Consider the following 17513-nt stretch of genomic DNA (forward strand, 5'->3'; position numbering starts at 1 on the left):
TCCCATAGATGCTTGTGGATGATAGTAGTAATTTGTGGGTAGTGCATTAGCAACTGAGGAGTTGTGTTTTATTATAGTTCCTTCTGAAATAGCTGCAAGTTATTTTGAGCTATTTACCTGTAGGTATAAAAAAGATAAGGGTGGGAATAAAGGAAAATATGTTTTGCCACAAATCATAATATATTTTATATTAAAAACAAAGCTCATGGGGCTGGCCTGGTGGCATAGCGGTTAAGTTCAGCATGCTCTGCTTTGGGAGCCCAGGTTCGTGGGTTCGGATTCTGGGTGTGGACCTACACTACTCATCAAGCCATGCTATAGCAGTGACCCACATACAAAATAGAGGAGGTCTGGCACAGGTGGTAGCTCAGGGACAATCTTCCTCAAGCAAAAAGAGGAAGATTGGCAACAGATGTTGGCTCAGGGCCAGTCTTTCTCACCAAAAATTGAAAAAAACACAAAGCTTGCAAAGCTATTTGTGCTTTTTAGCTTTACCAGAGCATGCATTTCTCCTGTTTGAGAGGCTCTATGTGACTAGACTCTGGAGTCCCTATTGGATGATTTAACATGTTATGTTTTTTCTTCACTTTCTAGTTTCCTTACTTTCTGTCATCACCAAAAATCTCTATGACTTTTGGACATCTTTAAGATGTCTAAAACAATGACATCATACACATTGTGGTACAGTTTAAGCATTGTGTATAAATATAACTTAGATATTGAAGATCAGAAATAGAACAGAAGTTTGACATTGGCAGATTTTGGGTTAAGAGACTGAGGAAATTAAATATTAAGAATCTTGAACATTTCCTATCAAAGTATTTTTTAAGTGTCAAGGAAACTAAAGATTTAAAAAGACAGATCATATTTCTAAGTGTGAAAATCTTAAATGTTTTAAAAATAATTTAGTGTTATCTGAGACACCTTGTTTTGTTTGTCTATGAAGAGCATCTTTAATGATAGATGTAAGACTGTCTCTTTGTAACTCTCTAGACAAGAATCGTTCGAGTCATAGTGAGTCTTCTTCTAGTAAGAAAAGAGTTCTACTGGGAAAGTATCATATCAGTGTCATGCCTACAAAATATGGGTAATCCCAGCCATGTTATTGCCTTCCTCCTCTTTCTTTTCCATAAGTCCATTTGGGTTGTGTGACTTACTTATAAACCAGTTGCCCTATGTTGCCTCCTATAAAGAGTAGAGCATGGATTCACTCTCACCATCAGTATATTTTAATGTCACCTTTTCTCGTTTGATAGGTCACTGATCCAAAGCAGCCTCTTTCATTTGGTGTCACACTGGGAGAACTTAGCCTATTGGTAATGTTGGTCTTATTTAAAATTTCTGTGGAACCTGTAAAATATTATTTCTAAGTCACAGGATGAATTGCCTAAAATCAACTATTACTACAAAGAGCTATTTTGTTTTTGTGTATAATCTTTCTAGAGCTGTTTTAGAAGTTCAAAACTTTTAGTGATGCTTTTATTACATTCTCTAATTATTTTAGTTTGTCTTTGAATTTGACAGACATCAAAATGTCAATATCAAATGTTTTGAAAGAATTAAAAGCTATATTCTTAAACATATGGGAAAGTAGGGGAGGATAAATTTCTATAGAGTCATGTTGTCATTCTTGGTATAGGTAGGTGGAATTTCCAAATAGCTTATACGTGTGTGCATGTTTATCTGTATGTGTGTGTGTATATATTATATTGAGATGTATATAAGATAATTTAAGTATTTTATAAGGCAGTTTGGTTTTTCTCTTAAAGGCCTTTAAGAATAGGGAGTGTGTCTATTTATGTTGGACATTTTTATTTCTATTATGGATAACTATGTGGTAAGAAATGTGTTTTAAAGTTAGGGACAATGAGCAGTAAATCATACTAAATACATGTTTGCCTTATCATTAGTTATATGGAGAGGACCTTAGTAGGGAAAGAAGAAACATGAAAAAGAAGTAGACTGCCAGAGAAACAGAAAAAGGACATGGTTGCATGGGGGCCTTAAGAATGATACAGGCATACGGAGAAGTAGAGATATACGTTGAGTTGAAGACCAAGGCAGAAATATTAAAGAAAAAGAACTGGAGAGACAAAGGAAAGGGAGTCAGGGAAGTCAGTGTTTAACATATTGTTTATCCTTTGCCTCCTTTCCAAAATGAATTTAAAGTAGCTTTTGATAAAAAAAGAAATATACAATAACACCTTTAAAGAGACCAGAATCTGTGTTCTGAAAGGTAGAGAGATAATTTTTCCAGAAAAATTAGACTAGCAATGTTAGTCATAAGCCATCACAGTTTTTAACTTTGAGCTTCTAGCAGACAAAACAAAAAATTCAAAGTAGTCATATACCTCCCCTTGACTGATAACAGGCATACTCATGCATAAGAATAATGCATAGTTTCCTTAGTGTGCGCTGTTTGAGTCTCTGTATCTTTTTGCTCAGGCTCTTCATACTGTTTTCTTTGCCTGTATTACTCTCTTCCCTTTGTCTCCCTGGAGATTCTACTCAAGTTTTTATACTTATGTGAGGTATTATCTTGTCTTTCTCTCTCCTTTTTTACTTCCCTCTTAGAATTTACCATTTCTTCTTTTGTGCTCCCCAGTTAAATATTTTCAAAGCACTTGTAACATATTGTTGTAGTGGTTACCATGTTGCTCTCCTTCTATCTAACCTTCATTCATTCACTGATACAATAGTATCTATATTTTAGTGTTTTCATGGTGATTCAACGAGATAGTTTGTGTAAACCATTTGAAACATTGTCTGGCTCAATTATTTCTTGCTTCACCTGCTGCATTGACTATTACAACAAGAATAACAGCAAACTTACCTCTTTCTGTATCCATACCACTCCTCTCTTCTATCTTTCCAGTTTCCATCTAACTCTTACTACTAAGGTAATCTTCCTGCCTCTGATGTGGATCCCATCCTCCCCTATGTCCTCAGCAGCCTTTTTTCCTTCCCTCTCTCCCTGCCTTTCTTCCTTCTTGCTATCAATTTCTTTCTCTTTCCTAAATCTTCAACTCCCCTTCCTCCCCCCCCCCCCCACTTCTTCTTACAAGCATTTAAACACCTTCAAGTCTCTCCTTTACAACAAAGTTAAAAGGCCTCTCCTTAACCTTCTCCCGCCTACCCAGGCCCAATTTAACTGCTGTCTCTTTCTCTTCTTTCGAACTAAACTTTTTGAGAGAATTTTCTTCCTTTACTATCTTTGTTTCCCCATCTCCTAGTGACTGTCCACCCACTGTACTCTGACTCTACTGCTCCACTGAAACTGTTGTCAACAAGTTCATCAATAATGCCCTGGCTGCTGAATAAGTTTATTGTAGTTTATCTCATGTCAGCATTTGGCATTGTTGATCATGCGGGTTTTCTAGAAATACGGTCATGCTGTGATTTCCATATTCTCCTGGTTTACTTCCTATTTTGCATTAACAGTTTTTTTATTTTTCAAAGTGTATGGACGTTCTTCAGTAGCTTCTAGTCCAGCTCTCTGGTTTTATTCGTACCCAGTTCCTACTACAGTTCAGGCACATAGGAGCTCAGTAATTATTTTCTGGATGAATGAGCTCAGTGAAATTAGAACCCCCTCAATTATATTTTCAGTGTTCTTTGATTTTGTCTTATAGATATGTAAAGAAACAGATAGCTAACATTAGCTAGAAACCTTTTCTTCCTAAGTTATTTTGTTACAGTTTACAAATATAAGAGCACTATTTTGTGATATAGATTATATATTCTTCATTTCATAGATATTCTCTTTTTCTTTTAGACTGCAAATAAACAGTGGACTCCGTGCATATTAAATGAAGCAGAAAAAATTATATACAAGGTATTAGACTAGATTAAAATCTTATTATTTTCCTAGGTACAAACACTTAATGTATTTTCTTGAACAAACTTTGATGGAGCAGAATGGGCCATTGGAATGTGAGTTAAAAGTTTAGGGTCTAGTTTTGGCTCTGCTACTTATTATGTGACCTTCTATAATCACTTATTTTGAAGTTTAGGTTCTTCACCTAGCATATAAAGAAACTGGATAAAATTAATATTTCCCAAATTATATTTTATGGAGCATTAGGTAATTGAGATATTATTAGATTTGTAGAAAAAATATTCTCTAGTCAGGTAAGTTACTGAGTAAAGTACTAAGCTGTTCATAAACAGGTATGTTTCATTTCGTTTTAAACCACAGGACTTCACAATACTTTAAATATGCTAATAAACTTGTGAATCTTCAAGAGGGATGTTTAGTATATGGCTTTCCCCACCTCATTGGTCAGAGGATCCTATCCCCTCAACCCTCCCTTGAAACAGCCATTCCTATCCATTGGAGGAATCATGTCTTTCTTACTCAGCAAAACATTTACAGGGTCTGTTTAATACTAAGTTCTCAATAAATATTTGATAATTGAATGAATGAATCTCCTTGGAAATAGTGTTCCTGGAAGCACCATTTAGCAAATGCTAGATTAATAATAAAGTCTCTGAATAACATGCATTTATTTCCCCCCATTTTTGCATTATTTTCTTTCCTTTAAAAGTTCAAAATGGCAATTGGATAATTTTGGCCTAGTAAATATGAGAATACTCTTTTAATATTGACTCATAATTTCAATGTGTTGGTTGCTTGACCTCTTTCATTTTCTTTCGTAGCTTATACGACTTGACAGTCTCAGTGCCTACTGGAACGTGAACTGCAGCGTGTCTTACCGGAGATCAAGGGAACAGATCTTGGTAATTTCAGTTTATACCTGGAAGAGCTCATCACACTGCCTAAATTTGTTTAACATAAGAGGTCCTTAATGAGGACAGGATATCAGCCTTTTGTTTAAGTTGTATATAGCTAAATCAGAAGTGTGAAACACAGTTTTTGGAAGCACTTTTGTTTTTGAAGATCTTTGTGAAATCATTCACTAGACAGTGAGATGAGAATCTATACTGTTAAATTAAAACTGCGTTTATCGTCTTTTACACTCTCATTTTGATGGCTTTCTGGTTACACTGTGGTGTTTCATATGAGAATGATTACTTGAAGAGTATTGTAAAGAAAGATAATACCTTTCAGATCTGAAAAGTATATCCTTGGTGAATGGTTTAAGTGTTTGTGATGATGATTTCCTGAACAATCAAAGATTAATTTAAAATTGCAGTGTACTAAGCCAGTCTTAGTCGTGTTTATTTAGTTAGAGGACAAAGGAAGAGCAGTTGAATTTTCTGAACTGAATTAATTCCAGGATTCTCTCTCTTATTTCTCAGAAAGATACTATAACATGATTTGCCTTAGCTGAGAAAGTGTTTGAGATCCCAATTCATGGATGTTTATACATATTTTTTTTAAGTCGGGGGAACACAGTGTTATAATGTTGTTTATAGATGTTTAGAATTTTAAAAAATTATCTATTTCTATATTTCCTTCTAAAGAAATATATCTGTAAATAATGCTCAGTGTGTTTTTCTTGTGGACTCCCAATTACAAAGAGGGGAATGAAGACGGTGATTTAAGAACCAAGTGTTTTTTTGTATATGTGGCTGAATATGTGTGCATTTTGTTTTTCATTCTTATATAATTCACATTTTTTGTTTAGGATCAGCTGAAAAGTGAAATTCTTACAAGTAGCAAAATACCCCCAAACCATCAATATAGTAAGTAATGACAAAAGTTTATTTCATGTTACAGGAGGCATGGAATTAAATATTTTAATTTACTTTTTCTGATAAGTTACTTTGACAAAGAGGAAGTATTAGTTGTATACCTTAGTTTTATGATATGGCATATTTGGATTATAAGGAATTATTTAGGAATGGGTTATAATGCATAACACTGCTGGAGAGTAAGAGAGAGAAGGGCAGTGTGACCGTAGTTCACTCCCTACTGCTAACCCCACTTGACCTCCATGTCTTTTTCGTACCTTGTTACCATCTTCTTTGTTTTAGAAATTAGGTTTTCCTTTTCTTTTCTTTGTTTAATAACTGGGTCTCTGATATCTTGGTATTCAGGTCACCCCTAGCATGTTACTCTCGCCTGAGTAAGACACTAACCACTCTAGAGAATTTTTTAAGTGAGCTTTTCTATTTCTTGGCAGCCTCACCTTTATTTATTTTTAAATAGATCTCTAACAAAGCTACCTGCTTGTTTATTTATCCCGCTTCCTCCATTTCAGTTTTATTCTAAAGAAGCTATTGGTTTATTTTTATTTAGTATCCTTCTTTATGTTTGTTCTCAGCCTTCATGTCCATGTTCTGCCATATTCCATATTACTCTGGTTCACTCTTGTGTTATTCTTTTATAACTAATTACCATTGTATGAGAGTTGGCATTTTCTCTTTATGTTCATAGACCTCTCTAAGATCTAATGGTGATAAAGTTTTCAAATGCTGCTAGTTTGTGAAAGCATTTAGTTTCAATTGTGGAAGAACTAGTTCAGAAAAATCTACAACTTTGGTCCTAGGCAATTCCACTCATAAATAACCTCTAAATAAATTAAAATTTTTATACAGTCTTATGCAAATTGTAAATATAAGATATCAAAATTTATGTAATTTTAATATTATTCACAGTTAAAATTTATGACTTACTTTGCCCTTTCATCTTCCCTAATATACCTTTTCATACTACTTCTCAACTTCAAAAATATTTTCTTTAGTTGATTCTAAGATTATATAACAATCATTTTGAAAACAGTAAAGTAGTAAGCAGTTTTTTCCTGGGTAATATGAATTATATATGTAATTCTGTTCCTAAATTCTGCCAGTGATTAAATGACACAAATTAACCAAATTTTGTTTCCTACCTTGTATTAGTATTTTTAATGAATAATAAAATCATTAACTATTTTGTAGCAAGGAAGAGAAGCCTAATTTTACACATACTGTGAATAACTAAGAGTAGATTGGCTATATTTTGTACATTTCTTACTTAGAAGCATACAAGTACAGTTTCCTTCTTGATGATTCCATTTTAACCACAGAGCTTGACAGTTGGTATTATGCAGGTAAGTAGTAGATGCTTAAATATTTTCTGGTAGTGATTTTTTAACTTTTTTTTTTTTACATACTTTTGATCATTTTTCTTCACTTTCAGAGTAACAGTGTTTTCATAATTATTTACACGTAATATAAACATATCTTATGTCTTCCTATGTGATATAAGTTTTCCAGCCAATATCAGCCTCTGCAAAACTCTACATGAATCCTTATGCAGAAACAGAGCTCAAAACACCCAAACTTGATTGGAACATAGAAGTACAAAATATTGCCATTGAACTGACTAAACCTCAGGTAAGATTCAGTTGGACATTTCTAGCTTTAATTAGCATTGAATCTTGACTGCTTTTGTCCTTTTTGATTATTCCTTCTCCAGTGCTCTGGTGGTTCTTTTGGTATGTTATGATGAAATTTGACTCCTAAAAACAGATATATATATATGTTTTTAAAAGAAAATAAATATCAAATTTAAGAAATACTTTCCTTCATTTTATCTGATCTTTTCCTTATTGGTAGAGAATCTTACCAAATTATAGTGAATGACATTATTCCCACTTAATTCCCGGTTCTTGATGAGGATTTTAATGTGCTTTTTCTTCCTCAGATTTTAATAGAAGACACTCTTATATTAAACACTGTTTACTTAATGTTTAAAACAGCTATGTTGGCAGCTTCTGTTGTTTCCTAAGTTTGGTTATTTGCCCAGGGGATAACAGAGCTGGAGAACTGGAAGCAAAAGGAGGCCAGGGGCTTTCGCTAATTGAACTTTTAGCCCAGTGCAGTACTATAAAAATATAATGCAAGTTGTATATGTAATTTTAAATTTTCTAATAGTTATACTAACGAAGCAGAAAGAAACAATGAAGCTAATTAATAAAATTAGTAACATTTTATTTAACCTAACATATCCAGAACATTATCATTTCAACATGGAATCAATATAAAAAGTTAAGATATTTTACATCCTTTTCTTTTTCCTTAAGTTTTCAAAGTCTGGGGTATATTTTACATTTATAATACATTAAAGTTCAGCTATTTACATTTTAAATGAAATTATTTATGCAATAATTTTTTGACCAGTTTGAAAATCAGCTTGTACATAGCTACTGCTGAAATGATGGACCAGAGGAAAATGTGTAGTTTTAGGAACAAGCGTGTTCTATGTCACTGGTTACAGATGCCATATTTCTATATTAAAGATACCATTGTTTCTAAGATGTGCATTTATTTCACACTTTAGCATATTTTAAAATAGGATATATATAATTATTGGTGATATTACAGTTTAATCAGTGGCAGTTTTCTTTTGTAGCGGAACTTAAAAATTATGTTACAACTTATAATTGATAGTGTTTTAAATTCGATGAAATACATTACTGAGTTACCTGGCAACTATAATGCTCATTGATAGGGAATTTGGAGTCTCACTACACTGAAAATATAATAAAATTTGGTGTTTCTTCATGTGTGCAATGTAATAAACGTAGCCTTGTTTTGTTTTAATAGTACTTAAGTATGATTGACCTTTTGGAGTCAGTGGATTATATGGTTAGAAATGCTCCTTACAGGAAATATAAACCTTATTTACCACTTCATACCAATGGTCGACAATGGTAAGTTAGAATTTTTTTTAACATATAATCATGAAGTTAGGGACTCTCAGAGTTAAGACACCTTTGAAGCCATGTAACGAAGCTGCTTTTTTTTTTTAATGACAGGAATGTCTTTCTTTCTTTCTTTCTTTCTTTCTTTTTTTTTTGGTGAGGAAGATTGGCTCTGAGCTAATATCTATTGCCCATCTTCCTGCTTTTGCTTGAGGAAGATTTTCACTGAGCTAACATCTGTGCCAGTCCTCCTCTGTTTTGTATGTGGGACACTGCCAAAGCATGCCTTGATGACCCGTGTGTAGGTCCACTCCAGGTATCCAAACCTGGGAAGCCTGGGCTGCTGAAGCAGAGTGCGTGAACTTAACCACTACATCACCAAGCTGGTCCCAACATGAATATCTTTTATCTTATGTCCTTGTTACTTTTTTCATAAAAGCATTCTCTTGTACTCCTGCTTCTAGATTATTCCCTAATTCTTAACTTAGCATTCAAGACTTTCAGTGTTTTTTATCTTACTGCCCTCTAGTCACCCACAAGGACTCAATGTTATAATCAAATTGGGATGCTATTAGTTTTGTATAACATGTCATTCTGTGCCTTTGTAATTTTGCTTTGGCATACCCTCTTCCTGGTTTGCTCATTTTGCAGTCTGTTTAAGTCAGAGAATTGTACTGGAGAATTGAAATGTTATTGCTGAGTTTCATAGGAAGACAGTTTATAAGAATAAAAAATGTAACAGTGTAGATCTAAAAAGTTAGTCTTTTTCCTGCTTTTTCTTAAACCTTTATATTCAAATATGCATTGATAAAATTTGATTTGCAGGTGGAAGTATGCAATTGATTCTGTCCTTGAAGTTCATATAAGAAGGTATACACAGATGTGGTCATGGAGTAACATAAAAAAACACAGACAGTTGCTCAAGAGTTATAAAAATGCCTACAAAAACAAACTAACCCAGACTAAAATCTCAGAAGAAATACAGAAACAAATTCAGGTATATCTTGCATATATTGGTGAAAGGTATTATTTGTTAAATCATCTTTTAATGTTAATTCTAAATTTAATTTGAATTAAAATACAATTTTAGAAAGAATAGAACTGGTTGCTTTTTTGAGAGAATTTTATGGGAAAACGCAGAGTATTTTTTCCCAGTTTTTTTCTTCTTAAAAAAAAAAAAGCTTCCCGTCCTAGTATCAGATAAAATGAGGTTACTGTGAGCTATTTGGAGAAATGTGTTTGGTTTTTATAATAATGTTTAGAAAATCAATATCAGAGCTGCTCAAATATATTTATTATTAGGTAGATGTATATTATTGGTTTTGTTAGTGGCTTTTTTTAAAGAGTTCAAAGTATTATTTCTCAAAAACAACTCTTAATCCTTAAGATAGGAGGAGTCTTATTTACCCCCTTTTGAAATATAGAAAACTACCACACTGAATACATAATTTGCTTAATATCTCATGATCTTGATCATATAACTATTTCTGCCACAAATTCATAATGTAAAGAATTAATTGAATTCCTATTATTCTGAAATATATGAGAATCACTAGTATTATATAGTAGAAAAAGCATCAAGCTTCTTAATATCTCATGTCTGGTGTTCTCACGTATAAAATGGAAACAATATGTGTCTCACTGAGTTGTGAGAATTGCATGAGGTAAGACCTGACACACACCCAGTACATATTAGATTCCTCTTACATACTTTTATGTTATAAGTTCCCCAGATCAGTTTGTGCTTTAGCCTACTTGTTGATTTGCAGAATTTTACATTCTTAAATTTTGTGTTTTATAATTGTGGCTTTAGTACAATGGTTGTAAAATAATGAAGAACAGAGTTAGAAGTAAGAACCGTAAGGATAATACCTAAAACAAGTCTTCCTCCTAAATATTCTTGATTTCATTTGCATATATGGCTATCTGTGTATTGTAATGATCTCATTAAAATTCTTATTTTCATATTATATTTAATGAGGTTTTACTTTCTTGGAAAACTTATTGCCCTTATTGCAAAAATTAAAAATATAAAAGCCAAGTGTACCTTTAAATTTATACTTTCATTGTATCACAAGTACTGTTTGTTTATGGACTAGACCTAGAAATGATAGAAGAAAAAAATTTTTTTAATCTAATGACTATTTTTCTTGTTTACAAGTTTCTCTTTCTTTTATAGGATTTAGAGAAGACTTTAGATGTTTTTAACATAATTTTAGCAAGGCAACAAGCACAAGTTGAGGTAATCATTTTTGTTAGCTGATTTTATGTTTTAAACATGTTAATACTACTCCTTTAACCCTAGGATCAAGAAATCTAAGTTTGGGAAGTTGTTGAGATTTATTCAAGTAAGAATAAAAGTTGAGTTTTCATGGACTAATTTAGTCTCAGGAGGAAAAAATTGGAATATTGGAAAAAATAGCACTAATGTGAAGGCAAAAATTTTATAACCAAAAATTTGAAAATCCTCCAGAAGAAAGTAAAAGTCATCCATAATGCTAACGATATAGAATGCTGCTGTTAACATTTTGACATATAGGCTTCTGGTTTTACTCCCATGTGTATGTATCTACTTTTTTATGCTTTTTATCCCCTATTTCTTTCACTTTATCTTTACTTTGTTTCTTCTTCCCTCCCTTCCTTCTTCCCTTCACCTATCTACTTTCTTTCCTTCCTCCCTCCTTCTCTGCCTCTCCTCTTCCTTCCTTTCTTCTTTTCTTTTTCTTCCAAAATTTTCCAAAATCAGTCTATTTATAATGTTTCATAATTGCTGATTTATCCCACTTGGTACCTTATCCTCATTGTTCCATGTCCTTTCTATAATTCTGTAACATGACTTTTTTGGTAATTAAAAAAATAAGTTACAAGTACTACTCATTATAGAAAAGTTAGAAAGTATAGATCTACAGAAAATTGAAACAGCCATTATCTCATACACTAAAGATAACTACTGTTAGTACCTTTCTGTATATTCTTTTAGTCTTTTTTTATTCATGGATCTCTGTACACATACGCATATTTTTAAATGTGATTAAAACATGTGCACTTGTTCATTCATTTACTTAGCAATTATTTAGTGCCTGCCTGTTGTACTAACATTATGGTTAAGAATGTGGACTCGGGAGTTAGATAGTCTGGATTCTAATCCCAGCTTTGCCGCCTACTACTTGTGTGACCTTGGGCTAGCTATTTAACCTCTCTGTGCCTCAGTTTCCTCACTTGTAAAATAGGATTAATTCATAGGGTTATTGTGAGGAGTACAGATAGTCCATGTAAAGCACTTAGACTACTATGTGCCTGGCACATAGCAATTACTGAATAAGTGATTTTTTTTCTTTGTTATTATCATTTGCATTAGCATACATGAGTGAACAATACGGACAAAAATTGCTTACTTACATTCTAGTAGGAAGAAGGATAATAAACAAAAACATAAATAAAAGTAAAGGGGAAAGGGTTATAGAGAGTGCTGGGCTAGGCAGTGGTGATGATGGGGGTTACAATTTTAGATAGGGTGGTCAGGAAAAGCCTCACTAAGGAGGAAACATTTGAGCAAAGACCTGAAGAAGGTGAGGGAGTCAACCAGAAAGATACCTGAGGGAAAAGCGTGCCAGGCAGAAAGACCATAGCAAGCTGAAAGGTTTGGGGATGGGAGCATATCTGGCTCATTCAGGGCATATCTGACTAAGTAAAGTGGTGAGAGAGTTGAATGAGTGGTGGTTAATGAGATCAGAGAAGATAGTGGAGGAGTGGGAGGGATGCTTGTGGAAGTTGGGGAGGATACCAGATTTTGTAGGGTCTTATAAGCAATTGTGTGAGTTTTGCCTTTTACTCTGAATTGGGGAGTAATTTTGAGAACAGCATGATATAATCTGACTTATATTTTAAAACTCATTCTAGCTGCTATTTTGAAAACAGACTGTAAAAAGGAGGGCAGGGGGAAAACAGGGAGACCCGTTAGGATGCTATTGAAATATTTGAGGTGAGAGATACTGGTAGCTTGGCTGAGAATGGTTGCAATGGAGGTGATAAGAAAAGCTCAGATTCTGGATATAGTATTTTGAAGGTAGAGCCAGTATTTCCCAACTGATTAGATATGAATTGTAAAAGAGAGAAGTCGGAGATGACTTTGAGGGTTTTGGCTTGGAGCAATTAGAAGGATGGAGTTGCCGTGAAATGAGATGGGGAAGACTGGATGGAACAAGCTTGGGTGGGATGGGAGAAGATCAGGAGTTCAGTTTGGGACCTGTTAAGTTTGAGCTAACTTTTAGACATTAACGTGGAGATATGGAATAGGCAATTGGATACGTGAATGTGGAGTTTAGAAGAGAAGTCTGTGTTGGATATATAAATTGAAGAGGGGTCAGCACACAGATGCTATTTAAAGCCATGACATTGGGTGAGATCATCTATGAAATTAGAGATGCTAGAGAAGAGGAGAGTTCCAAAGACCCAAAGCATTTTGTTGTTTATAGGTCGGAGAGATGAGAACCAGCAAAGGTGACCATGGAGGAGTTGCCAGAGATGTAGGTGGGAAGCTCTATGAGTGTAATATCCTCAAAGCCGAGTGAAGGAAGAATTTCAAGGAAGAGGGAGTGATCAACTGATTGGTCTCCTGAGCTGAGGACTGAGAATTAACCATTAGATTTACCAAACATGGGATGTGTCAGTCATTCTTTCTTCAAATAATTTTTTGGTCCCAGTTGTTTTCTTCTCTCCTTCTTAGACTCCAATTTCATTTCTTAAATATATATGTGTATATATCTACACACACACATACACCGACCTATGTAAATATGTAGATATACATGTGCATATATATGACCTTTTGATATTATACCACAAGTCCCTGAGGCTTTGTTCATTTGTTTTCATCAAATCTTTTTTCTCTCTGTTCTTCAGTTTGGATAATTTCTATTGATCTATCTTTAACTTTACTCTTTCCTCAATCATCTCCATTTACTATTGAGCCCATCCTAGGAGTTTTTTATTTCAGATATTGTGTTTTTCAGGTCTAATTCCTATTGAGTTTCTTTCTATAGCTTCCGTTTCTCTGCTGAAAATTTCGATCTCCTTCATAATTTCAACTCTATTTCCTTTTATCTCTGTAACATAGGTTACAGTGGCTCTCTGATAGTTTCAACATCTAGCTTATCTGACCATTGGCATCTGGTAATTTTCTTTTCCCTTGAGAATTGGCCACATTTTGCTGGGTTTTTTTTTTCACATCAAGTAATTTTGGATTGTATCCTGGACATTGCATATATTATATTTTGTAGTCTCTGGGTCCTCTTCTGGAAAATGTCAATATTTTGTCTTAGCACACAACCTGGTTAGGTTCTGATCTTAAGTTGTATTTTGCCTTCTGTGGATAATGTTTCGAATCTCAGTTCAGTTCTTTGAATCTTTGGTATGTTGGTTTGGGTCTATTTTGCACATGAATAGTACAGGAGTTAGTTTGAGACTTATGCAGATGGTTCATATCTCACTTCAGCTTCTGAACCTTTGCTACTTTCATTTAGGTCAGTTTCATACAGGTGAAGCTTGAGTTAGACTGAAATATGTACAGGTTCATCCACAGAATTAAGAGAAATCCCATCCTCTGGCTCTTCCCGCTCTGGGATTTCCCCCTGTACACTCTAGCTTTCATGGACTCCCTTTTCTCATTCTTTGGCCAGACTGGAGTTTCTCTCAGGGGTTTAGCTGCTTGTGCCTCTGCTTTGCTCCATGATTGAGGCTCTCCCTCGGGACAGAGCCGTGGGAAGTGGTTTTCAATGGGTGCATAACAAACTTAATGGCTTAAAACAACATACATTTATTATGTCAGAGTTTCTGTGGGTCAGGAGTCCAGGCATGACTTATCTGAGTCCTCTGCTTAGGGTCTCAAAATATTGTAGTTAAGATATTGACTGGGACTGTGGTGTCTCTGAGGCATAACTGAGGTAGGCTGTTGGCAGAATTTAGCTCCTTGTGGCTGTGGAATGGAGGACTTTAGTTTCTTGCTGGCTGTTGGCTAGAGGCTGCCCTCAGCTCAGTGTTTTGCCAAATGGGCCTTCCAACATAGACAGCCCACAACATGGCAGCTTGCTTCTGCAAAGGGAGAGAGGAACTCCAGCAAGACAGCTGCTACAGTTTTATGCACATAATCGTGTACATCTCATCACTTTTGCCATTTTCTGTTGGTTAGAAACAAGTCACAAGTCATGCCCACACTCTGCTATTGTTGAGAAACTCTGTGGTTCTGAATCCTGGCTGCACCTTAGAATCACCTATGGAATTAAAAAAAATACTGATGATGCCTGGAGTCCACTCCCTCAAGATTTGATTTAATTGGTGTGTGGTGGGTTAGGGCATTGTTTTTTAAAAATTTTTTTTATTAAAGCTCCCTGATGATTCTTTTTTTCTCTTTTTTTAATTGAGGTTGATAATAGTTTACATCATTGTGAAATTTCAGTTGTACATTATCTCTTGTCTGTCACCAGATAAGTGCTCCCCTTTACCCCCTGTGCTCATCCCCCACCCCCCTTCCCCTGGTAAGCATTGAACTGTTTTCTTTGTCCATTTGTTTGTTTATATTCCACATATGAGTGAAATCATATGGTGTTTGTCTTTCTCAGTCTGGCTTATTTCACTTAGCATAATACCCTCCAGGTCTATCCATATTGTTGCAAATGGGATAATTTTTGTCTTTTTTTATAGCTGAGTGGTATTCTGTTGTATATATATACCACGTCTTCTTTATCCAATCATTGGTCTATGGGCACTTGGATTGTTTCCATGTCTTGGCTATTGTGAATAATGCTGCAGTGAACATAGGGGTGCATATGTTACTTTGGATTGTTGATTTCAAGTTGTTTGGGTAGATACCCAGCAGTGGGATAGCTAGGTCATATGGTATTTCTATTTTTAGTTTTTTGAGGAATCTCCATACTGTTTTCCATAGTGGCTGCATCAGTTTGCATTCCCACCAGCAGTGTATGAGGGTTCCCTTTACTCCACATCCTCTCCAACATTTGTTGTTTTTTGTTTTGGTAGTTATAGCCATTCTGACTGGTGTAAGGTGATATCTCATTGTAGTTTTGATTTGCATTTCTCTAATCATTAGTGATGTTGAGCATCTTTTCATGTATTTCTTGGCCATCTGTGTATCTTCCCTGGAAAAAGATCTGTTCATATCCTCTACCCAGTTTTTGTTTTGAGGAAGATTAGCCCTGAACTAACATCTGCCACCAATCCTCCTCTTTTTGCTGAGGAGGACTGGCCCTGAGCTAACATCCATGCCCATCTTCCTCTACTTTATATGTGCGAGGCCTGCCACAGCATGGCTTGACCAGCGCCGCATGGGTGCAAACCCGGGATCCGAACTGAACCCTGGGCCGCTGAAGGGGAAGGTGCAAACTTAACCACTGTGCCACCTGGCAGGCGCCTCCTCTGCCCATTTTTTGATTGGGTGGTTTTTTTGTTGTTGTTGAGTTGTGTGAGTTCTTTATATACTTTAGAGATCAACCCCTTGTCTGATAAATGATTTGCACATATTTTCTCCCAGTTGGTCGTTGTCTTTCTATTTTGTTGATGGTTTCCTTTGCTTTGCAGCTTTTTAGTCTGATGTAGTTCCATTTGTTAACTTTTTCTTTTGTTTCCCTTACCCAAGTAGACATGGTATTTGAAAAGATGTGGCTAAGATCAGTGTCAAAGAGTGTACTGCTTATATTTTCTTCTAGGGTGTTATGATTTCGGTTCTTACATTCAAATCTTACATTCAAATCCATTTAGAGTTAATTTTTGTGTATGGTGTAAGATAATGGTCTACTTTGATTCTTTTGCATGTAGCTGTCCAGTTTTCCCAACACCATTTATTGAGGAGACTTTTCTTTCTGCATTGTATGTTCTTGGCTTGTTTATCAAAGATTAACTGTCCATAGATGTATGTTTTATCTCTGGGCTTTCAATTCTGTTCCATTGATCTGTGTATCTGTTTTTGTGCCAGTACCATACTGTTTTGATTACTATAGCTTTGTAGTGTGTTTTGAAGTTGGAGATTGTGATTCCTCCAGCTTTGTTCTTTTTTCTCAGGATTGCTTTGGCTATTCGGGGTCTTTTGTTGTTCCATATGAATTTTGGGATTCTTGGTTCTATTTCTGTGAAGAATGTCATTGGGATTCTGATTTGGATTGCATTGAATCTGTAGATTGCTTTAGGTAGAATGGACATTTTGACTATGTTTATTGTTCTGACCCATGAACATGGAATATCTTTCCATTTCTTTATATCTTCTTCAATTTCTTTCAATAATGTCTTACAGTTTTCAGTGTATGGATCTTTCACCTCTTTGGTTAAGTTTATTCCTAGATATTTTATTCTTTTTGTTGTGATTGTAAACGGGGTTGTATTCTTAATTTCTCTTTTGCTAGTTCATTGTTAATGTATGGTAAAGCTTCCTGATGATTCTTAAGGGCAGCAAGGATTGAATACCACTGAGCTATGGTATCCACAGTACCTGATTTGTCATTCACTTTCACTTTGCAAATTCAAACAGGGCCTGAATGTATGCACTCATCTATGGCTTGTGACAGAAATTTTATGTTTTCCCCATGCTTAGTCTTTACATTGTCTAACGCTCCCCTAATCTCCTCCTGAATTACCTACAGATAGTGTAATAGTGCTCTTTTGTCACTACTTTTTTTGAAAGATAGTCTTTTTCACAGGTTGCCTGATTTCTTTGTCTTAAAGATTCATATCTTCTGTTGAACTATGTAGCCTGTATCCAAATGCAACATTTGACTTTTTTTTGAAAACACTTTTAAATTTTTTCTTATTTCTTATTTTGAGTACCTCTTCTCACTAACATTTCAACTCTTACAACTTCCATAGGACACAATGGGGTTAGTTCCATTTAAAAAAATATCTCAAAACTAAAGA

The 17513-nt window shown here is 34.8% G+C and overlaps 1 protein-coding gene across 5 annotated transcripts in view; it reads left to right on the forward strand.

The window, feature by feature from the left end:
• Positions 1-17513, forward strand: part of VPS13C (vacuolar protein sorting 13 homolog C) — a 171405-nt gene that overhangs the window by 38353 nt on the left and 115539 nt on the right. For all 5 annotated transcript variants that reach the window (XM_070500542.1, XM_070500550.1, XM_070500557.1 and 2 more), the window contains 8 exons: positions 1257-1316; positions 3776-3835; positions 4660-4740; positions 5592-5649; positions 7157-7284; positions 8497-8603; positions 9420-9591; positions 10774-10836. In XM_070500542.1, coding sequence (XP_070356643.1) covers positions 1257-1316; positions 3776-3835; positions 4660-4740; positions 5592-5649; positions 7157-7284; positions 8497-8603; positions 9420-9591; positions 10774-10836 — 729 coding nt within the window. The remainder of the gene's footprint in view (positions 1-1256; positions 1317-3775; positions 3836-4659; positions 4741-5591; positions 5650-7156; positions 7285-8496; positions 8604-9419; positions 9592-10773; positions 10837-17513) is intronic.

The sequence above is a fragment of the Equus asinus genome, chromosome 2 (genome assembly GCF_041296235.1).
Source record: "Equus asinus isolate D_3611 breed Donkey chromosome 2, EquAss-T2T_v2, whole genome shotgun sequence".
In the NCBI taxonomy this organism is placed as follows: Eukaryota; Metazoa; Chordata; class Mammalia; order Perissodactyla; family Equidae; genus Equus; species Equus asinus.